The 23,602-nt window shown below is 48.0% G+C and overlaps 3 protein-coding genes across 3 annotated transcripts in view; 2 read left to right on the top strand and 1 right to left on the bottom strand.

Annotated features, from left to right (window-relative positions):
* Window positions 1-773: 773 nt before the first annotated feature.
* parlb (presenilin associated, rhomboid-like b) lies at window positions 774-5,678 on the bottom strand. The gene is made up of 10 exons (XM_028961985.1): window positions 5,537-5,678; window positions 3,977-4,193; window positions 3,713-3,853; window positions 3,578-3,626; window positions 2,640-2,735; window positions 1,983-2,132; window positions 1,834-1,904; window positions 1,649-1,750; window positions 1,439-1,536; window positions 774-1,312 (listed from the first exon to the last, which is right to left on the bottom strand). The coding sequence occupies exons 1-10, from the start codon at window positions 5,605-5,607 to the stop codon at window positions 1,198-1,200; spliced, it is 1,110 nt and encodes a 369-aa protein (XP_028817818.1). The 5' UTR covers window positions 5,608-5,678; the 3' UTR covers window positions 774-1,197.
* Window positions 5,679-6,338: 660 nt separating this feature from the next.
* LOC114769789 (protein MB21D2) lies at window positions 6,339-11,798 on the top strand. The gene is made up of 2 exons (XM_028963140.1): window positions 6,339-6,868; window positions 9,325-11,798. Exons 1-2 carry the CDS (start codon window positions 6,616-6,618, stop codon window positions 10,587-10,589), a joined length of 1,518 nt encoding a protein of 505 aa, XP_028818973.1. The 5' UTR covers window positions 6,339-6,615; the 3' UTR covers window positions 10,590-11,798.
* A 4,806-nt stretch (window positions 11,799-16,604) lies between these two features.
* Window positions 16,605-23,602, top strand: part of fgf12b (fibroblast growth factor 12b) — a 39,887-nt gene continuing 32,889 nt past the window's right edge. The window contains exon 1 of the mRNA XM_028961587.1: window positions 16,605-16,879. Within this exon, the coding sequence (XP_028817420.1) occupies window positions 16,855-16,879 (25 nt within the window). The 5' untranslated portion in view covers window positions 16,605-16,854. The remainder of the gene's footprint in view (window positions 16,880-23,602) is intronic.

Below are 23,602 nucleotides of genomic sequence, written 5' to 3'. Positions count from 1 at the left end.
ATTTTCAAGCGAGCTTCTTACTGAACATTCAATTAATAATATAAAACTATAGTTAAAAAGATCTCAGAAATTGAATTGCCACTCAGCTATAATCACCCTGCCAACTGTTGTGTTGGAGGTCTGAAGGTGTCAAGTGGTATCTGGTGCCATATGGTGCAGCAGACACTATAAATCCCGTCAGTTGCGAGGTTGGGCGTCCATGGGTGCAAAGCACATTTCAGGCATGCTTGAGCTTTAAATCAAGTCATTGATTACTGGAGATTTTTAAAAAAATATTTTATTCTGCTTAAAGAATTGCCATCAGGACCTACAGGTTCCACAGGTTCAGAGTGCCATGAAAGGACTGTAGCAGGGTCAGCATGGGCACCACCATGATGTAAGCTGTTGCTGCACAATATGTTGAGAACCCTTCCAACCACAGACAGCAATTTGTCAAACCCTTTCATGCTGACGGATCATTTTGTGAGTATGAATTCTTAAACTGAATAGCAGCATCCTTATTTCACAAGAGGACCAAATACAAAAAAAAAAAAAAAAACCTTCCTGAGTGACTTATCACATGAAAATCTATAACGCTTCACCCCCTGGGTTTTTATGGTATAGGTGCTGGTCAATGATTTACCATAAGAGGGATCAAAGTCTGAATGTGTAGCGAGTAGTGCAAGCTTCAAGTTTCGTGTTGGTGCAATGACAGTGTATTGCATAATGATGCAACAATGCAACCTACATCAAGGCTAGCCAGGGTATAGCCCACTAAACAAATTCCATTGCAAACCTATGCATGTATATGTTTAATGTTTATTTCCAAAAGAAAATTCAGAACATATGCCTGGTCTGAGAACAAGAAAAATTTTGGGGTCAGACCAATGACATTGAAACCATATATAAATTTTGTTGATTTTCTGTGGATTTTTAGGCAGGCTTTAAAAAAAAAAAAGCCCGTTCTCTTGTTTTTGAACTTACAAAGTCATGTCATCTTGAGCCCTTGTCTTGTCTGATGGGATACTAGAGACACTGTAGTGTATGTGTCTCAAGAGATTATAGACATGAGCCATTACATCAATGTCATAAATATTGGGGACATAAATAAAAGGATAAGGTTTATTTAAAAAAAAAAAAAAAAAAAAAAAAAAACTATTTTTAAATGGATGTGACAATGAGATGGCTGTTTCCTGTCCAAAATCAGCACAACAGTCTCTATGCCGAGCCGTTTCCACCTCCTCCTGGGCGCCTGGATCGGAACTCATGCCACATCTTCACCAGAGGCTCCCGGTTCTTCCAGATCACCTCATGGCCGTGCCAGATGTACCAGCTGTAGAACACATGATTTCACGCTCAGCCTACTTGTACTGTAAGTGTAGTAATCAGGAAAATGTAATTGTAATGTAATTGATTGGCATTACGGATTATATTGGCTATCAACAAGTTTGGGACTCACATGCCAAACAGAGCGCCTCCTAAATGAGCAGCGTGGTCAAAAAACCTCCAACCAAGTACAAGGCCAGCAGAGTCCAGGGCTATGATGGCCTTCAGTGCCTTCAATGTTCGAAGAGGGGAAAAAACTTTTAGATTTCATAAAGCATTTAATTAGATTTTAATATAGGTCACAGCATATGACACTGCCTCTGAGCGATGGCAAGGCACTCACATTTCCGGCGGTAAAGGTGTACATGGGCAGGAATATAATGGCCAGCTTGGCTTCGGGCAGCTTTGTGCAGACTGCGGCTAAAACAGTCATGATGGCACCTGACTAAAAATGGTCACATCAGGTGATAAAGGAAATCGAGAGAAACAAAAGAAATTCTGCCTAAGGGGGCCATATTCTGTTCTTACTGCCCCAAGGGAAGGTCCGAGGCGTCCAGTTGCCGTCTTACACGCGTAGCTGGCGAATGTGGAGATGACGCCTGCCAGGAGAAGACCGTTCATTAGATAAAGTGCAGTTTATTCTGGTGCAGACAATGACAGATAAAAGTCTGTCGTACCCGCAGACATGTAGAGAGCGAGGAACTGCTCTTTCCCCAGCATGGAGACGATGCTGGAAGAGAAGCTCCACAGCACGTACATGTTGGCAGCCATGTGGAAGAGTGAATAGTGGCTGAAGGTGGAGAGCAGCATAGGACTACAGAGGGCCTCTGTAAATAAATAAATAAATAAATAAATAAATAAATACATACATACATACATACATAAATAAATCGAAAATTCCAAACAGCCAGTTCCGATTGACACACTGCACTAAAGGGCTGCCATGTCAACCATCTCTGGTGCTGCAACCGCATTGTTTGTTCCACTTCCTGTTGGCCATCATGAGTTTCCTGTTCTGGAGCACTGCATAACCATATGACTTATAACAGCCAATCTTTATTTTTTTTAAGTGACAGCACACGGTGACACAACGAAATGTGCTCTTAACCATCACCCTTAGTGAGCAGTGGGCAGCCATGACAGGCACCCGGGGAGCAGTGTGATTACGGCAACCTTCTGATTACGGGGCCACTTCCTTAACCGCTAGGCCACCACTGGCCCCAATTCTCTATATCTGCATTATAGATCTCTATAATCTCTATACACAGTAATTTAAAGCAATGAAGTGAGAGGCTATGTTTAATTATTCATGCAAAAGCAGATTTCTTACTCACGTGAGGCTGGGTTGGAAGTAAAGTACTTCATCATGGAACGCTGCAGAGACGGAACTCGCCAGCAACAGAACACAACGGCATTCATAGCAATTATGCCTCAGGAAGTAAGAGGGGGAAAAAAAACGTTACATTTCATTTAAGCACAGTCTATTAAACAGATACACTGAATTGTCATAACCTGACATGTTAAGTGAATAATACTGATTATCTCATTACAATCTATAGGACTCTACTGAAGGCATGGTGCCAGACATCACAACAAACCTTAAGAGATTAAGTGCCATGCCTCAAATCAGGAGACCAAATCAAAATTTCAATGATTTTATATATATATATATATATTTTTTTTTAGTGAAGTGATTGTCACATGTGATACACAGCAGCACAGCACACGGTGCACACAGTGAAATTTGTCCTCTGCATTTAACCCATCACCCTGAGTGAGCAGTGGGCAGCCATGACAGGCACCCGGGGAGCGGTGTGTGGGGACGGTGCTTTGCTCAGTGGCACCTCAGTGGTACCTTGGCGGATCGGGATTCGAACCGGCAACCTTCTGATTACGGGGTCGCTTCCTTAACCGCTAGGCCACCACTGCCCTATATATTTTGATACGGTACATACTGTGGTACATACTACGATTATATATTGTGATACGGTACATTTCACTCTGCCTGAAATGTCAAGCAGCAAGTACCCAGCTTTACAGCGCCATCTACAGGAGTGGAGGTCGTATTCTAAATATGATTCTCATCTTTGCTGACCTCACAAAAGAAAACGCTCACCAGCACTAAATTTGCATACCAATATATTGATATTTGATGTCCCTGTACGGATACAATATCACCACCTAAAATATTGCGTTTTGATATTTTCTAACACCCCTACCACTCAATATAATTCATTTTCCATCACTGCCTGGATAGCAACTTCTGTCGTACCTGTGACTGTGCGCTGGCCTTCAGTTAAACTGTTCCACCAAATGTTAATCTGCAAACCAAAGCAAAAAGCCTCAACACACACATTACATGAGAATTGCTGGAATAGAACCTGAACTGGCAAAACCCAGACACTACTTGTTTGCGGACGTCTCCCTGTTTCTGTGGCCGCAGTTTCTCCAGCCAGTCCGCCCGCGCCTCGTCAAAGTAGCTCTGGACGCGTGACTTCAGAGACTCGTACTGCCAGATGGCCGCTGTGCCGAAGGAGCAGCCTGTGAACTAACACGGCATTACATCCCAATGCAAGACAGCTCCACGGAAAATAAAAAAAAATTCACGATGCTTTACACAGAATAAACAGCGACACTTTCATAACTGTATGGAAGATGCAACATAACTTACCCCAACAGTAAACACCAAAGGCTTGATGAGTCGACCAAAAGCCCTGGGGGGCATCTGTGGCCTTGAAGTCTCAGGTGGGGACGTGGCCTGCCTTTGTAATAAACCCTCATTCTTTTCAGCAGGTGACGGACCGGCTTCCTCAGGCCCTGCTTTCTTTGGCTCTGGCTTCTTTGTGGCTTTCCGGAAGCCACGTTTTTGCTGCGTGTAGAGGGTAAATCTGAAAACACAAAACCAATTAAGCAGCTTGTAAGGAACGAACAGGTATAATACTTTACAACGTCCTGCTTATTTTTTGCTTTTATGTAGGTCTAAGTGTTCCCCTACTACTGTAGCTAAATACAGCCGTGGTGCAGAATTACAGCCACGCTGATCCAGTCCCACAATGAGATTTCTCCCGGGTGCGGCATTTCGACATCTGTTTTGAGGGGGCATTTGCGTAAATTACGTCATCGACACCATTCACCAACCAGACAGGAAGTAGTGTCTGCATTTTTTTTCAGGAAAAAAAAATTCAGATTAACCCACTGGTTCTCACGCATGCGTGCTCAATTTTCCATCCAATCACTGAGCAACTGTAATGCTTCGCAATTTTTAAACCCATGGTGTTAGGTGGAGGTACTTTTTTTAGGGGATGGATGTGAACTTCTCTGTGTGGACAAAGCATGAGAATGGGGAGGTAACCTACCCCCTTATGACATCATAAGGGGAGAAATTCCAGATCTGACAGGTGTCGCTCTCTGAATGGCCAAATAAAATCATAATTTCTAGCCACTGTAGGACAATAGACAGGCTAGGGGAACTGGTATTAATGTTACATAATCTCACAAAGTGAAATGTTCATAATAGGGGACCTTTAAAAACACTCACCAAGTCCCTTTATTATATATGAAGGGTGGGTATGAACCAGTAGTCCCAGGTTCAAGCCCCACTTCCTAACATTGTCCCACTGAGAAAGACACTACACTACTGATCGTAAGTCGCTCTGGATGAGGGGTGTCTGATAAATGCCGTAAATGTAAATATCCAACTTTGACTGTGACGGCGGACATAAAACGGGAGAAAACGGCAAATGTTTTGGTTGGATGTGTTCAGGGATCGGGGCGTCACCATGCATACTAGAAGCTTCTTTAATTAATCTCCACATTTCTGGTTGTGCAACTTGTCCACGCTTTATGATTTTTCGTCCTTTTGATTATCCGGGCATTTCGTCCTCTGATTATGAGAACCGTGTTGCGTTATTAGTAAACGACAAGCCGCGGCTGCCTGTTGGGACCTTTTCTCTCCTCGGATGGACACGGAGCGACTCGGATCACGTGTCACGCTGCCAAGGAAACTCGGGTCGCCGTCTGATCGGCTGAGGGAAGAGATTCAGAGGCCGTCACCCCGCCACAAACCCCCAGAAACGCCCGACGTATTAAAACGTGTGCGGGACACAGGAGAAGCAGCAGCGCGATCCCTCGTCGGAACGTCGGGCTGCTTCAGAAACAGACAAGAATCCCGGGCGCGGCGCGGACACAGGTGCATAAACACACCAGGAGGTCGCGGAGAAACAAACATTACCGGTTTCCTCTGTGAGTGGAAGAGACGACGCCCTCTCTAACCCATCTCACGACGCACCCCCTCCACGCCATGGTCCGTGTGACCCCAGCAGCCCCGCCGGATCAGTTCCCTTCCGGTTCATCGCGCCAAAACAGACGCGCCCCAGAACGGCACAGCGGCCTCTAGTGGTGGCGACCGTCAACACCCCGGGCAAAGAGTGAAAAAAAAAATACACAGTGTAATTGTTCAGAAATAAGTCATGAAATAAATAAATACGATTTGTGATATAGACTGCACGTGTAAATAAATATTTTCCAGCAACACAGATTAACCAGATTACTGCTTTGCACACTCTTGGCTTTCTCTCGATGAGCTTCGAGAGGTCGTCACCTGAAATGGTTTTCCAACAGTCTTGAAGGAGTTCCCAGAGGTGTTTAGCACTTGTTGGCCCCTTTGCCTTCACTCTGTGGTACAGCTCACCCCAAACCATCTCGATTCGGTTCAGGCCCGGTGACTGTGGAGGCCAGCTCTCCACTTTTTGTTAAGTAACTCCACATGTGTTCATTCATAGTTTTGATGCCTTCAATGTATGCCTTCAATGGTAGATTCAATGAATCTACCAATGTAAATGGTCATGAAAATAAAGAAAACACATTGAGTGAGAAGGTGTATCCAAACTTGTGGCCTGTACTGTGTATGACGATGATGATGATTATTATTATTAGCAACATTCTGTAAAAAAAACAAATGTAAAGTTTCAAATAATTAATCAATCAGTGTCTGGAAAATTGTTTTTGGCGCAGATCTGTGGAGATGATAATGCCTCGTCCCAGCTCCCCATCATGCTCGGGTTTCAGTTATCCCCTTTATCAGCATCAGCACCGCTTTAAGCTCCATCTCCGCGCATGCGCACGATCTCGCCATCTACCTGAGCCTGGCTGACGCGCACCGAGGCGGAAAATAAGAAGCTGGCGTGAACGGGAGCCCTTTACCCAGAAGCGAGCCGGGGATACGACGCGATTTACCGCGCAGCCGCCGACACACCGACTCCGCCCGGCGCAGCCACCGTGCAGGACGCCGTGCCGCTATTCCTGGCGAACATGGCGGCGCCTGCCCTCTCCAGCCGGGCTGGTTCCGTCAGCAGCCTGGGCGGCAGCCCCACCGCCACGCCGGGCTCCGCCAACAACAACAGGTTCGTCCCCGGCCTCCCGGAGCTCGACTTCAGGTCGGGGGCGAGGACCGAGGAGCTGAACCGCCTGATCCAGGAGTTCACCAAGCACGACCAGCGGGAGTACGACGACCAGCGCGCCCTGGAGATCCACACGGCGAAGGACTTCATTTTCTCCATGCTGGGTGAGCCGAGGGGGGGCTTCGCCACGTCGGCGGGTCCGAGTCGCGCGTGGAGCGAAGTGCCTCCATTTTTCGATCGGTCGTTTTTTTCGACGCAAATGTCGTGCAGCGCTGCTAGTTGCTTTCGGTTTCGCCCGGTTTCTCCCATAATATTTCCAGCACAAAGGGACAGTAACGTTTACATTTTCCATTTACCAGACGCCCTTATCCAGAGCGACTTACAGTCAGTAGTGACAGGGACAGTCCTCCCCCCCCTGGAGACACAGTGGTAGTAAGCGGGATTCGAACCTGGGTCTTCTGGTTTATTCATAGGCGAGTGTGTTACTACCCCCCCTACCACCCAACAGTTAGAGGTTCCCACTGTATTCGCCCAGTCGCCCCAAGACAGAACCCCACCCCACACAAGCTCGCTGTGAGCTGATTGCGGGGTGCAGGGGCATCCTGGAGGCACGGACGGGACATCCGGGCCCGAAGGCCCCCGTGGTGAAATCGGGACAACGTCCTGACCCCCCCCAGACCGGTTTTTCCTCCACGGTTCCACCATCGGGCAGATGCTGGTTTGCTTCCTTGTGTAATTTTTAGCCCTGATGTGTGCTTGTATTATTATGGTGTCTGTTCTGGTTTCGTCAAGTTTTAATTTAATGCAAAAGTCCACGGTTCACCTAAGATGCAGGCAATTTTGATAACGTAACAGAAACCTCCCCCGTTTATTGCAGAATTTCTTTATTTTCCACGGAACAACGAAGTGCTGTGTGGTCGTCCATTAGTTTACAGAGATGAGCGTTACTGGCACGTTCGCTTTTTAATCATTATTATTTGTGTGCTTGAACAGTTACTTTAGCTCAGTACTGTATCTATTTGTTACTTCGTAACGCTGTACCTGATGCACGTGGATTTTATTATTATTATACAGGCACGGGGCTGATTTACGCTATCAGCGTATGAGACTGTACTTGCAGCCATACCGGGATCGTAATTGCTTGATAACCATTTCATTTGTTTAATTGAAATCAGCACAGCCTGTGGCTCCCGAAGCTTTTGTGGTCACATCGTGGTCAGACATGTTCATTGGTAAATTATGGGTGATTTGGCGTGACAATGAGTGAAGTTGCTCGGCCAGCCATAGTGGTGGGCAAATTAAATGTTCAACCACGACTAATTCCTGCGAATTGTTTTTCCGGTTAGCTTGTTCGCGGGTGTTGATAAGTTGCCACATTAAGACCTCTGGCGGGAGGCAACAGCAGAAGTGGATGCGTTTACGTTTGAGTTGAGTAATATCGATCCAGACCTCGGCCTGCCCGGATTTATCATATGCAACCAAATGACAGTGCAGTCTAACGGTGTTGCATCACAATCCATGTTCGTATTGGCAAAGATCTCATGATGCGATACAGGTCACGATACGATTAAATCACGGTACATATTGCTATACTCTACGGTTCACTGAAAAACAAGATGCTGTGATCAGTCTATCATGTTGTGAAATTTCACTCTGCCTGAATAGCCAAGCAGTAATACAAAGTTCCCATCTGTACAGCGCCATCTACAGGAGTGGAGGTTGCAGTCAGACGCTGATTCTCATCTCTGCTGACCTCACTAAAGAAAACGCTTGACAGCACCACACGGTGGACCAAATTGCTTTACAAAAATATTGCAATTGCAATAATAACACTGTAGTGAGTGAAACGACGGGCTCCTCTGTACCTGTGTTTGGTTCATATTGCACAGGGTGGTAGTAGCCTAGCGGGTAACACACTCGCCTATGAACCAGAAGACCCAGGTTCAAATCCCACTTACTACCATTGTGTCCCTGAGCAAGACACTTAACCCTGAGTGTCTCCAGGGGGGGACTGTCCCCGTAACTACTGATTGTAAGTCGCTCTGGATAAGGGCGTCTGATAAATGCCGTAAATGTAAATGATTGGATATAAGATCTTTTTTAATTGAAAGCACGTTGCCTGGTGCCATAATGTTGTGATCATGTAATACTACTGTACTGGCATGAATACAAGAATACCAGACAGGTCTTTAGTGGTGTCATCTTACATCTTTGGTCTAGAGAGAAAACTGCACAAATGGCACGTGGCACAAAATATTTTTTTTTATTTATAGAGCTGCAAGAAAACTGATCACGGTATACTTTTTCATATCGAAGATTTTTTTTTTATTGATATTTGTCACAGGTTTTTTTTCTGATATTACCAGACTGAAGTGTGTGTGTGTGTGTCCATGTTGCTTCGGTTAGAACAACATTTTTATCATGATTGTGAAAAATGACCAACGCAGATCACAGAGATTAAGATGAATTTTATTGCCGCCATCAACCGAGATCGTATAATCGCCCAGTAAGAGCAAAGTTGCATTTCCCCCCTTTTTACTTGGTCTCGCCGCATGATGAATATACATGCAGGTTCTGTAAATGGATGCAAACCTTCTCCCTTTGTTCCCATTCTCTCCAGGTATGGTTCAGAAACTGGACCAGAAGCTTCCCGTTGCGAATGAGTACCTGCTGTTGTCTGGCGGCGTGCGGGAGGGCGTGGTGGACATGGATCTGGACGAGCTGAACGTCTACGCCCGCGGGACCGACTACGACATGGACTTCACTCTGCTGGTGCCGGCGCTCAAGCTGCACGACCGAAATCAGCCGGTCACGTTGGACATGCGCCACTCCGCCCTCTGCCACTCCTGGCTCAGCCTGCGTCTGTTCGACGAAGGCACCATCAACAAGTGGAAGGACTGCTGCACCATCGTGGACCACATCAACGGCGCCACCAACTACTTCTTCTCCCCGACCCTGGTGGCCGACTGGTTTTACGAGTCCATCGGCGTGGTCCTGGCCGAGATCCAGAAGAAGCCGCAGCGCGGGATGCCGAGGGTGGAGAAGGTGGAGCGTAACGGCACCATCATCTCCATCATCCTGGGTGTGGGCAGCAGCCGCATGCTCTATGACATTGTGCCCGTGGTTTCCTTCAAGGGCTGGCCGGCGGTGGCCCAGAGCTGGCTGATGGAGAACCACTTCTGGGACGGCAAGATCACGGAGGAAGAGGTGATTAGTGGCTTCTACCTGGTACCCGCCTGCTCCTTCAAGGGCCGCAAGGAGAACGAGTGGCGCTTGTCCTTCGCCCGCAGCGAGGTGCAGCTGAAGAAGTGCATCTCCGGCAGCCTCATGCAGGCGTACCAGGCCTGCAAGGCCATCATCATCAAACTGCTGTCGCGACCCAAAGCCATCAGCCCCTACCACCTCCGCAGCATGATGCTCTGGGCCTGCGACCGCCTGCCCGCCACCTACCTGGCCCAGGAGGACTTCGCCGCCCACTTCCTGCTGGGCCTCATCGACGACCTGCAGAACTGCCTGGTCAACAAGATGTGCCCCAACTACTTCATCCCACAGTGCAACATGCTGGAGCACCTCTCGGACGAGACGGCCATGCTGCACGCCCGCAAGCTGTCCTCGGTCCGCTCGGACCCGGCCGAGCACCTGCGCACCACCATCGAGCACGCCAAGGCGGCCAACCGCCTCACGCTCGAGCTCCAGTGGCGGGGCGGCGCCTCCAACCTTCCGTCCCCGCAGTCGGACGGGGGCGGCGAGCACCACCCGGACGACCGGCTGGCCAAGAAGCTGCAGCAGCTGGTGACGGAGAACCCGGGGAAGTCCATCTCCGTCTTCATCAACCCGGACGACGTCACGAGGCCTCACTTCCGCATCGACGACAAGTTCTTCTGACCCCCTTCATGTCCAGGGTCTGCTGAAGTCTCACGCCATGTCCTCTCCCTCGCTCGAAGTTTAATGGGTCGGGGAAAGTCAGTAGGGGTATGTTGTTTTTTTGGCTGGTCCCTCGAGGGAGGGGACGTCCTGCAGTCAGAGGGCTCAATGTAAATGAAACAGACTGGTCGTTTTGCACAGGAAGTAGAGACAGACGTAGTTCGGGCACCGATTGGCTCTAGGGCTTTTGGCCAGAAAAAAAAAAGTTTGTTCTTGTGTTAACTTCTGCAGGACTTCCTCACGGTGGACGGACGATTGAATGAATGAACAAACGAATGAATTAATTTTAGAGTTAATTTTTATTAATTTAAGCTTCATTAAGTTAGTGCTAACGAAACCTGTACAGTCATCTTCATTAGTCGTCTGTGTAGAATTTAACTGAGACGCCTGTGGATTAATATGCCAAAAGAAGCTGTGGGGTGGATGATGAGAAGCCCATGTCTACATCCTCAAGTGCAATTAGTAGGAGAATAGAAACACAACACAACACAACACTTGGTGCCGCCTGATGCAGGGCTTTGGCTATAGTGGTGCACACAAACACGCAGAATCGCTTTTCATGGCTACATATCCTCCCTGTTCACTGGTCCCTTGTGGTTTCACGTGTTCAATTTCATGTGTTTGCTGCTATACGTTTCTCTTATGCAGAACGAATGGAGAATGTGTTTTCATTTCTTGTGTAGCTACTGTGTACATATTGCTGAATATCTGAGGATCCCGAGTCTTAGACTCGGATCTTGGACTTTTTTGCTTGTCACCTAAAGAGACCAAAAAAAGGCCACGTTGTTATGAAGCGACCACCGAATTTCTGTATCAACCAAGACCAGGAGGACCAATCGGAACTGACCATTCGTCTATCTAAAATATCAGCAGGGACCAATCACACTGCCTTACAAGCATAGACCCGGACCAACCTCCCCCCACCACTCGGCGCAGTGACCTCACGTCTTGGCTGCTTTAAATCCGCCGATTTATGAGAGGTGCGAGGTCGATCTCGTCAATCAATTTCCAGTCTTACAGCAACATAATCTCAGAGACTGCACCAGGAGGGGTTTTTGAACGATGGTCTTACTGTTGGATTAAACTGTATCCGAGCGCACTGTAATGCTCCACTAACTATTGTCTGATTATTATCAAAGGTCTGTTGCATAAAAGAATAGTCGTACGAGACCCCGACGTGTGCTTGATTTTGTCCACTTTTAATCCAGGGTAGATTCGGATGCTCCGATTCCCACTCTGAAAGTGCTACCTAATTGCTGCCCTTGACATTTGGCTTTTAAAACCTGTGTCAGGATTTTTTTTCTCTCCGTTATATTTTTAACGTAAGACGACCTTCCCACTGTATCGCACGGTCCAACAGCTGTCCTCCGCCTTGCCCTGCAATTTGGGCCCCTGGCAGCGTGTGACAGGACCAATAACAGATGCCCGACTTGATGGGACGGCCGGGCGTGGTGCTTCTGCGATCCGATTGGACGGACCGGAAGGACCGCACAGGCCATACATCTCGGCCCTTCTTGGCTGGGAGGAAAAATCGTTGGAAAGATAAACGTTTTCTCCAAACCCGTGTGTTTACTGGACATCAGCTGAAGACGTTTTATTGCACACCGCCATGGTGGAAAAAGTCCCGGAACTTCTTTTTTTTTTACCCTTTAAAGATGACGCATACAAAGAAACTCACAGTCCATGCATGAAATATGATAAATGCAGTTGTTAACACTTCCTGCTGCCATAGCCGTCTCACTTTCCGCTGATTTAAGTGCTGACTTAACTCAACTTTACAACCCCCACCCACCCCTCCGAATCAACTTCAAAGGCTGTTTGGGGTGGGGGTGCTGTTTTTAAGCACTGCTGTATGCTTATCGTTGTAGAACGTGTGTGTGTGTGTGTGTGTGTGTGTGTGTGTGTGTGTGTGTGGGGGGGGGGGGGGTTGGTTTCCCCCCCCCCCATCAGGATAATCCATTTTCTCTTGTCTGCATTTTCCCTTCTCCAAGTTATTTTTGCACCCTGTTGGCTCAGCACCTGTCAGCACACCTGCGGTCCAGCCCACCCCTTCCTCCTCCTCCTCCTCCTCCTGCTTCTCCTTTATAGATGTTGGGCCGCTGCAGAAGGGGTGTGGCTTTGGGAAAGTAAGAAATGAAGAATCACGTGTTGGGCTTTTTATTTCCATTAATGAAATGACACATTATCTGTGGGGGTGGACGAGATCTCGCACTGCTAAAACGTGACGTACAGTTGTCTCGCGAAGCAGCGTCCGGCAGCCCTCCACTTGACCAATGAAATAACCATACAAGATTTTAAAGGTAATTGGCTCCCTAATAGAAATAACACATAATTTTTTTTTGTCAGCAATGACTTCAACTCCGCTTTCAGCTCTTTCCAGTCTTTACCCTCCTCGTTTCTCACTCATACGCAACGAAGGCGTCAGCCCGACAGACACGCCCACGCGATGCAGACCTGGGAGTAGATGGGCTTGACTCTGATTGGCAGGTAATCGCCACGTATGCTCGAGCAAATATGCCCAGAGCTAATTATCGTAATTGACCTGAATCACCCAGCCCTACTTCACGGGCCTGTACAGATCCTTAAAGAGCCAGAGAGCGCCGCTCTAACGACGAACGCTCGGAGGTCCAGACGTGACGCCACCGCGGCGCTTCTCGCGCTGTGCGACAGTGTTGCTGCTGGCCTGCAGGGCCTGGCTGCTGCAGCGATCAAAATTCCTTCCCTCTCCAAGGCCCACCCCATTCACTCCAAACCACTCATACACACACACACACGAGAGCTGTCAATAAAACATGGCATGTTCAAACTAAGCAAGCAAGTCTGGCTTCTTTCTTTTGGAAGCGTCCGACAAATGATGCCAACTTACAGGATGAACCAGAGGCAAAAAAAAAGCATGGTTTGGTTGGGACGACCATTTATGCAGGGCCCTGCAGCCCCCAAGCCTGTCATGACGTAGTGAAAGTGATTAGTGAAGTGATTGTCACATGTGATACACAGCAGCACAGCACACAGTGCACACAGTGAAATTTGTCCTCTGCATTTAACCCATCACCCTGAGTGAGCAGTGGGCAGCCATGACAGGCGCCCAGTGTGTGGGGACGGTGCTTTTGCTCAGTGGCACCTCAGTGGCACCTTGGCAGAGCCTTCTGTTCACGGGGCCGCTTCCTTAACCGCTAGGCCACAAACCACAGCACAGCATGCGGTGCACACAGTGATATGCGGTCTCTGCATTTAACCCGGTCCCTTGGTGAGCAGTGGGCAGCCATGGAAGGTGCTGGGGAGCAGTGTGCGGGGACGGCACCTTGCTCAGTGGCACCTAAGTGGGACCTTCTGATTATGGATCTGTTTCCTATCTAGGCTCATTGAGAAATGTCCAGTATTTTGGATGGGGAAACCATAGTTGCTGCATTAAAAAGACATCAAATGGGTGAAAACGTTGTTCACATTGTTGAAACTGTGGTAGCTGTTTACATTTACATTTACAGCATTTATCAGACGCCCTTATCCAGAGCGACAATCAGTAGTTACAGGGACAGTCTCCCTGGAGCAACTTAGGGTTAAGTGTCTTGCTCAGGGACACAATGGTAGTAAGTGGGATTCAAACCCGGGTCTTCTGGTTCATAGGCGAGTGTGTTACCCACTAGGCTACTACCACCACGTTCATGATGGAATATCTGAACCTAATCAGCAGCAATTAGTTTTGAGTTCCAGTGGAATACTGAGTTTGTTAACCCAAGTCTGTCACATTAAAAGCTTAATTCATTTCTAGAAAACCCTTTTTATTCCTCATAGTAGAGCTGAGAACAGTCACACTGATTAAAGAATCAATAAAATTGGCCAAATTCACATCTAGGGCAACAAATGATGGCTTTTTAATGGAAAAACCAAGGAGATTTCTAAATCCTTCCAAACTTTAGAACTGTAGTGTATGCAGAGCTATGTTAAAATGACCCAATCAGTAGCGACGGGGAAAACAGTAAATGTTGTGCTGCAGACTCGCTGGCTTTTCGACACTGAAAAAAAATGTGTTGAAGATCTGTGAACACCTTTTTTTCATGGCCGAATTTGGTGCGAATTGGGGCAGTTGTCTGCACGCTCTTTGGAATGAATGGAAAAATCAATTAGTCTTACTCAGCTCTCCGCCTTTAAGCGTGGGGGGTCTAGCTCTGGTTTTACTGCTCCTGACTCCGAACCCTCATTATTTCCTGCTGGCGCATCTTCTGTGCCATTTTCCGTGGTTATGTTGTGCGTCACCTGCTGCCACCGAGGCTGCAGCGCATCAAAAAAGGCCATGTTTCTATGGTAACCAGCACTGACGTGGAAAAGTGGGTACAGGGGGATCACCATCTGCCCTGTTCGGGGCACCCCACAGCAGCACGGTTGTTTAAACCCCCACATCCCACCCCCAACCTCAAATGTGATGCACAACGTTTTTTATTACATTTTTCATTTACTGCATTTATCAGGCCCTCTATTCTGCAAGTCACTGGTAGTAAGTGGGGTTCGAACCTGTAACTTTTTGGTCTTCTGAATTTCTGAGTGCCACACTGATCCAAAAGCAAAAACCCGACCACGTGTGTGCAATGTGACGGCTGGTCCGTGGGTAGAACAAAAGGGGGAGCATCGTGCAGGAGGCTTCATGCTGCAGCAGCTGGACCAGGTCGGCAAATGGTGGCGAGAGAAGAGAGACGGAGGGATCCAGCCACGTTTAAATCCTCGCTTTTATTCCCCACTGCTCTCACTTCGATCTTTTCACTTGTTCTTTTTTTATTTACTGATTTCGTTTTTGATTGCTTTTTGACAAATTTTTAATGCACGTTGAATCTGAATCGCTCCTGTGTGTGCAATGTGCCATAAAAACGTAAAAACACAGGTTACATATAATAATACTTCAATGAGTATTAATGAATAAGATTGAGGGGGCAGTGGTGGCCTAGCGGTTAAGGAAGCGGCCCCGTAATCAGAAGGTTGCTGGTTCGAATCCCGATCCGCCAAGGTACCACTGAGGTGCCACTGAGCAAAGCACCGTCCCCACACACTGCTCCCCGGGCGCCTGTCATGGCTGCCCACTGCTCACTCAGGGTGATGGGTTAAATGCAGAGGACAAATTTCACTGTGTGCACTGTGTGCTGTGCTGCTGTGTATCACATGTGACAATCACTTCACTTTAAAATTTAGATTGATCCCTCTTTGCCAGCTCTCTGCGTTAAATGTCAGGCAGAGTTGGGGACATACTTTCACTGTTTCTGGAGGTTTCAAGATTCTGTTGTTGCTTATGAAACCAGCACCAAGATAAAATTAAAAGTGGATCCGGGTCTTTTTTTTTTTTTGGGCTCCCGTCTAAAAGACAAGCAATGTCACTGAAACTTGCCGCAAAAAGTTATAGATTATAGATAGTTAGACAAACGGCTACTTGTGGCAAGAAAGTGCATTCTTATTAGATGGATAAAAAACAGTGCTTAGGGGTAATATAAATAGCTTTCAGAATGTATGGCCTCTCTTTATAGATCACCTATCTCCAGATGTGAGGGAAATGGTTTTGTCTGTCAATTAGGGTTTTGAGGTGGTTACTTTTCTATAAAAAAATCATAAAGAATGGTCGTGGCTCTGTTGGGTTCTAGCGCTTGCTCGGGTGTATGTGTGTGTGTATGTGTGTTTGTTGTAAATGGCATGTCTTTATTATAGCGTTATGGTATTATTTAAATGTTTATTCTTTTATTTATGCATTTGTTCTCTTTGATTAAGTTGTTTTTGTATTTTGAAGCGAAATTCAAATCACAACACATTAATGCGATCTATCCTGCAAATACTGAATAAACATGTCCAAAAAAAAAACAAAAAACGAACATTCCGTTCTTTGCTGCTGGTCTCAGCAATAATTAAGCACATTTGATGGCAATAAATCCCATCTCGGCGCGGTGACCTCTGGGAGGAACGCATCCTCAGGTAGACGCGCGTCCCCGGCCGTGACGTCACTCCCGCACTCGCTCGCCAGGAGACGAGCCGCAGCACCGCGGCGCCAGGACAGCTCCCGGTCGCAGCTGCCCGATGCGCGACACGTCCGAACATCTGACCAGCGCCGTTCCCCGCCCGCCCACCGCCGACGCCGACAGCCCGGCCACGCCTCTCGGGCGCAGCCGCAGGGTCGATTAACAGCCGATCGGACCGGACCGGACCGGACCGCGCATCCAGCAGCCACACCTGACCGACCACCGCACCGCGGGAGATGGAGAGCAAAGACAAAAGCGCCGGTAAGGAAGTTGATGGGCGTGGGCGTGGGGACTGCGGTACTCGGCGCCGGGGAGTTGGGCAGCCGCTGGAGCGGCGGACGACGTGCGTGGGAAGGGAACACGCAGATAGCGGCGTGACGCGACATTGCGGCCACGCAGCACGCCGCGATCTTAAAACTCCAACCTGTTCTGCGTTACGCAGGGTGTGTGTGTGTGTTTGTGTGTCTGCGTAGGATACACACCTTCTCCTTGTCTGCTGGCTGTCTAGACTGGTATTTGTGTGCCTGCAAGCAGCCCCTGTGTGTGTGTGTGTGTGTGTGTGTGTTTTACAGTAAACGCCACTGTCTGGTACCAGCAGGGAGAAGTTAAATGGCGCCTTGCCTTTCGTGATCAGCATGCAGGGCGAGTAGCTCTTCACTGCACCGAGGTGGGGTGCAAGTGCGTGCGTGTTTGTGCTCTCGGCCTGGTGTCGGTGTGTGTGAGACGGGGTTTGGCCGCCGTTCCCGCTTGTTGGGGCGTGCCGTGTGTCTGGATGCATTTGAGCGCGTCATGGATTCAGGAGCGAGAGTGAAGAGCACAGTCCCACACGATCCAGCAACATCGGAAACATCACAATCCAGCTGGTGAAGCCCCGGTCCGGGCGGGTCAGTGGAGGAATCTGGGCCGTCGCTTTCACTCAGACAGACCTCACAAGGTCCAGATCCCAAACGTCAAACGGCTCTTGTTGGAGCAGCGTTATTGGGAAGTGCTGGCGCAGTCGCCACATCTTCCCTCCGCTCCGGAATACTTTCATAAAGTGGGGGTGAGGGGGGGGTACAGGCTGGACCTGAAAATGGGTTGCGCCTATAGGCTATAAATCATCTGCGTCCCGGTCCATCCTAAATAAAGATGTCGGCATCGCGGTGAGTAATCGTAGGCGCGGTGCACAACAGGGACCTAGAAACCAGAGGTACGTCTGAGCGAACGTGCGCGCGTGTGCACGAGACCCTTCTTCCTCGTGCTCAGGCCAAACAGGCCCGACCCACACATTAGCTGAGCACGCCCGGAGGGCCCGAACCTGAAGTTTCTTCTGCACCTCTGCAGCCAGTTAAATGACAACCAAACAGGGGGACAAATTTCAATTCAAAGCAGCACAACAGTATTTTAATGGTAGGAAAACTATTAGTATTCCAGGTCTGATGTCTAGCATACATACGGAAAGTTGTCAATATGATGTGGTAAATAGACCTGCTTTTACTGCATGTATGAAGAGTAGGTACCTGGCCGGAACTCTAGACTTTGCTTGTGGTGCCCTGTCGCTCGCGCTGGCCGTGCGAAAAACCTTTTAAGGTGGCCGTTGATAAATTATACATACATAGCACATACATATAAACTGGAGGCATCCTTGAGACTGCACATTTTCTCCTTCTCTCTCATGAATGGGTGACCCACTTGTGACCCCCTTGTGCAGACTTACCAGACAACAGGTCCCTGTTGTGCACCCTCAGGGGCAGTGGTGGCCTAGCGGTTAATAAAGCGGCCCCGTAATCCGAAGGTTGCCGGTTCGAATCCCCATCCGCCAAGGTGCCACTGAGCAAAGCGCCGTCCCCACACACTGCTCCCCGGGCGCCTGTCATGGCTGCCCACTGCTCACCGAGGGTGATGGTTAAAAGCAGAGGAGACATTTTGTTGTGTTCACCGTGTGCTGCGCTGCAGTGTTTCACAATGACTGTCACTTTAAAACTGGACTTGCTTTGGATGATTTTATCATGCCTGAGTTCACAACGTATGAGATCAGCGTCTGAATTGCTTATTGTTGTAGGTGTTCATTATCATGTTATTATGATTATTATCATGATCATCTATGAAGTACACAAAGACCTGATAGGACTACACCGAGTACAAAAAAACATAAATGTACAAGATTTAAGAAATAAATGCAAACTATTTCCATAGTGTAGGATGAGACATAAATGCATGTCATTTCCGGGCTTCATGGAAGGAAAAAGGCAGCAACAGGATAACGACAGTCCTTAAAAGGTGTCTAGAATGTTCTTTGTGCTGTTTGCTGTGTAGAACATGAAATGGTGTCTGATCTCTCACATTTACCACAAAGTCCTCATGTCAAATACAACAGCATGTAGCCCAAAAAAAAAAAAAAAAAAAAACAGATCACAGCCTCAAACTTCCACTTTGCTCCAGATATCCCATATCTGCCATACATCATTCCATACATGTGTTCTGTAGCCTAGATTATTTATGGGCCCATGGACGGCAGCAACGGAGCCGGCCGTTATTGAGAGAGGTTATTGTTCGCACTCAGTCGTTCCCAGGATCCTGAGTGGACGAGGTGCGGGAAGAGGCTTGGAATCCAGCTCGGAAAATTGAATTACGCTATCGAGGAGGCTGGGCAGCTGACACCGTCCATTACTGCTGATGCACCGCTGCAGATTCCCATCAGAATGTTCTTTTCGGGCGTTCACCCGGCGATTCCCTTGTTCAACCTGCAACCTTGCGGGGTCATCGATGTATTTCAGCCGTCACGCCATCATTTTGCAAAAAGTGCTTCCGTAAACGGTTGGATAAAAATAATCACGGACCCGGTTAGAGGGCAAGGTGAGAGGGGTTTTGTCCCCCACTTCATGTCATTTATGGAGGGCAAAGGGATGCATACGTGCTGAGGGAGTGTCTGAATAGCTGGGTCCACTTAACACCGTGTGCGTCAGCGCCATGAAAAAATTGATGCCGGAACATCACGGAATTAGAGTCTGGACCGCTGGACATCGGAAAGGTTGATGTTTTTCGGAGCCTCTATGTTCTATTTGCAGTTAAAATGCAGCATTTCTGAATAAATAATTCATTGATACCCCGTAGATGGCAGTAGGGGAGACAGCTACGGGAAAGGCTCGGCGTGGAACCCGTGGTTCCTTTAGACCTGATTAAATCTGGTATGAGAGAGAATCCAAGGTCATATCAGTTCTGCGGAAAATGCTGAGTGCTGGGTGGGGGGGGGGTAAAGCGTCATGACACTGATGGGCCTTTCATTTGTCATCTGTCGTTCCATCCAGCACACACACAAACACACTCACCCTCATTTGGTTGACGTCCTCGGATCCAGCCATCAGTGAAATGATGCCACTGGTACGTATGGATGGTACTGCATAATAATTCCCCAGGGACGGACGTGAAGAGAAACAGCTGGTCCGGCAAGTCAATGGCAATAATATTAAAAGGTCGGGCCACTGACAGAGGTCATTGGTCCTGGTGATGAGATGAGTAGCTTGTGGGTGGAACAGAACGGAGGCTATGGGTCCAGGTTGTCACCAATGATAAATTGAGGCGTTTGTACGTGAGCATGTGGACACCTGAGGTGCAGGAACTCATTAGTGACGCCATAAATGGACCGAGGCCATTGGTCCAGAGGGCCGATGTCAAAAGTAAATGCACGTTGGCTGGATGTGAGCAGGGCTCACTGCTCCAGGGAATATTGGTCGCTGGCTGTAGTGGCTCGTCTCTGCTGGAGAAGATGGCCGCGTGTGAGTAAAACGGCAGGAGAGCGCCGGACCTCGGCCGCGAAACGGTAACCGGAGCCAGATGTGCGGTGGCATGATGAGCCACGGGGGCCAGGTTACTGGCAGAATCAATACACATCGGCGATAGGCCAGGGATCCGAGCTGACCCAAATAGTCTGGGGCTACGTCTGCCTCTGGACGGGCCTTTCTGGGCTTTTAGAAATCCCAGTGATGGGGGGCCGCTGGGGGATGGAGTTTGCATTCAGGGCATCTGGTTGGGGAAACGAAGGCCTTTTTTATTCAGTGGAGGAAGAGCTGGTTGGGCTGGGGTCTGCCACAGTATAGAGACAATTAAACATATACAATACCAGTCAAAGGTTTGGACATTTTGAAGAATCCAATGCAAGAACCATGTTTAGTATTTTGGTAGCAGGAGTAAGTGAATGTTAGATGAATCTATTTCTTTTCTTGCTTTGTTCACTATTGTCAAGAGAAGCCAAGTGCTGCCTTCACAGCGAAAGCCCCTTATTATGGAGAGCCTCAAATGTTCAACTTTTTGCCTTGTTTGATATTATTCTTGTTTATTACATAACCACACGTGTAATAATTCATAGCCCTGTGTCTTCAGTTTTGTTTTATAATGCAAAAAAGTCATTCCGCCTAAATGAGTAGGTAGCCTTTGACTGGTATTAGTTTGGGGCCATATGCTCTCATATCTGATTCATAATGAGATCTCAAGATAGTGAGATTCTTCTTTCACTTACATGCAGTTTTCAGAAAACGTCCTTCTGTTTTTTTATCTAAGCAACTTTGCTTGTTCTACATATTTATTACAGAATATCAGTGTTGTTGGATGCAACATTCTGGGCCATTATTTTGCGGGGCCATATCAGACGTTGGTGCACGGGGAGGATTTACAGAAATAAACGATTACAAACAAGGAAATGCTGCTCTCTAGTTGACCACCTACCCAGCGTGTAGTTATTTCTGACACCCAGAAAATCTCCACCTCAGATGAAGTTTAAAACGGGTGGAGCCAGTGTGGATGATTGACAGCTCTCACGCACCCTATTTTCTCATTCTGGCTGATTAACAACCCCCTCCTGTCAGTAAGTTGGACACATGCAAGTCTCCTCCCTTTTTCCCCCTCCATTTTCAGGCGGACATCACAATCATGAACAAAATGCGATATGAATTTTCTCTCAGGGTACCACAGGGGTGTAGGCTGTGCTGCTGTGTGTGTGTGTGTGTGTGTGTGTGTGTGCCGGCTCTTCATTATAGTGGCCTGTTTTCTGCTGAGCTTGACACAATTGCTGTTTATCCACATGTCTCAGCGCCCCGCAGCAGGCTGGAGAGCGGGCCTGGGCCCCGAACAGCTCAGCACCGCCTCTGTAACTCATTCCCCCTCTCGTTCTCATCCCTCCCTCCCGCTCTTTCACACGCTCCCTCCGTTTTTATGGCCTCCACAGCGTCCGGACACCTCCATTTTTCCATTCAACGGCCCCATCTTCCCCCCTCTCTCTCTCTTTAACTCTCTCCTCCCCCTCTCATTCTTTCCCTTGTCTTCCGTTTTATCCCCCTCCATCCCCAGTAACGGCCCATCGTTTATATGCCTCCCTCCTGCTCTGCAGCAGTGCAATGCCGATGGCGCCTCACATGTTGCCGTGGCTCCCACCGCCGCCCTCGACGCATTCTACCCCCGGCTGTAATGCGCGAGACTCGGGTGGAAGCGAGAACGTGTTGACGGAGCTCCACATTCAGATGTGCACCGAGAACCTGTTAATAATTTACAGCCCCCGGCAAATGGAGTCAGTCACCGAGGGAGCGCATTGCTCGGCCTGGCCCCAGAAATTCTGCGGCTCTACGCGCGCCTGTCTGTGAGCGGCCCAGGGTGAGCGGTAGTTCAGCTCCGCCGCCGCTCCATTCACCTGGTGACCTCTGGGGACGGGGGCACGCGTTTAACCGGCCAGCGAGACGTACGTCGCTGGTGAACCGGCCTCAGTATCAATTTCGCCAGTGACAAGCTGACGCGGCATCAGCACGAGGTTGAGGGCCATGGGTGGGCCATGGGATAAACCTCGCCAGGTATTGCGGTTTGGGGAAAAGTCTGGTTTATTTTGTCTTCAGATATCTCAGAGTCAGTTACCGTAGCGACACACTTTGTTTTACTCCACTCCTCTTTAGAACCTTCAAACCAAAGGTGCACAGACACGGCATGTCCTTTCCTCAACACGGGTTTTATGGAGTATTCTTTATTTCCCGCAAGTGCACTTCGAACACAATGAATATTTAATGTAAGAAACGTGGCGATATACCCACCTGCGCGAACCTCAGTAGATTTCTCAGCAGCTTCCCTTTCTGTGGCAGTTGATGGTGTGTCTTCATTGTCCCGTAATGAAGTTGAACTATTTTACACTAGCGAACAGCAAGATAATGACGATTACACAGTTACATATATGACTTCACCTAAAATAGTACCCCACAAAATTTGAATTGGGTTTTTACAACAATAGGCGTATCTTCAGTGAGGGGTTCTGGTGGTGAACCCCCCCTGCTTTTATATATCTTACATACTGGCAGTGGAGAGAGGAACACATCACTAACTAATGACATGTATAGACTACCTGAATTTAATTTAGCAGAATCTTCAAAACCTCCCAATGGCCTGTAAATAAATCTTACCTACCTGTTTGTACTATATTTTTATATTTTGTCGTAAATTGCTGCCAGTTACATTTTATCTGTGTTGGCTCCGATTTAACAGCAAACGCACAGAGTCAGACACACACACAGAACAGATACATGATTTTGAAAGTGCTACAAGACAGCTTAATACTTCTTAAATAAAGAATGATGGCAATCTTTCTCATCGCATTCACTCCATCGGCAATTTCTACCATGCCTGCTGATGCTCTTTAGTGGCATGTTGCAGTGTTTTATTGCTTATTTGATTAAATATATACTCATAATCGGCATATGAGCTCATTAAGAGCTCTAGAAACAAGTTGCCATGGTGAATTGTATCTGCATTCCATTGATAATGCCTTTTTATGTCCTCATGCATGCGCTCCACTCTGGGTTAAGGTGCGTGGTGTCAAAAAACAGCTTTCTGGTTCTATATTCAAATGAACTCATTTTCTGAACTCATTACAAGCTCACACTTGGACTAACACGCACTAACTTCATTGTCATTCGGTGACACTACATGTAACTACAAAAGGCAACATACACAAGCAGTCGTGGCCAAAAGTTT

This window comes from Denticeps clupeoides, chromosome 19 (genome assembly GCF_900700375.1).
Source record: "Denticeps clupeoides chromosome 19, fDenClu1.1, whole genome shotgun sequence".
NCBI lineage: Eukaryota > Metazoa > Chordata > Actinopteri > Clupeiformes > Denticipitidae > Denticeps > Denticeps clupeoides.
The sequence above is the reverse complement of the archived record's forward strand: the minus strand, read 5'-3'. Positions and strand labels throughout refer to the sequence as shown.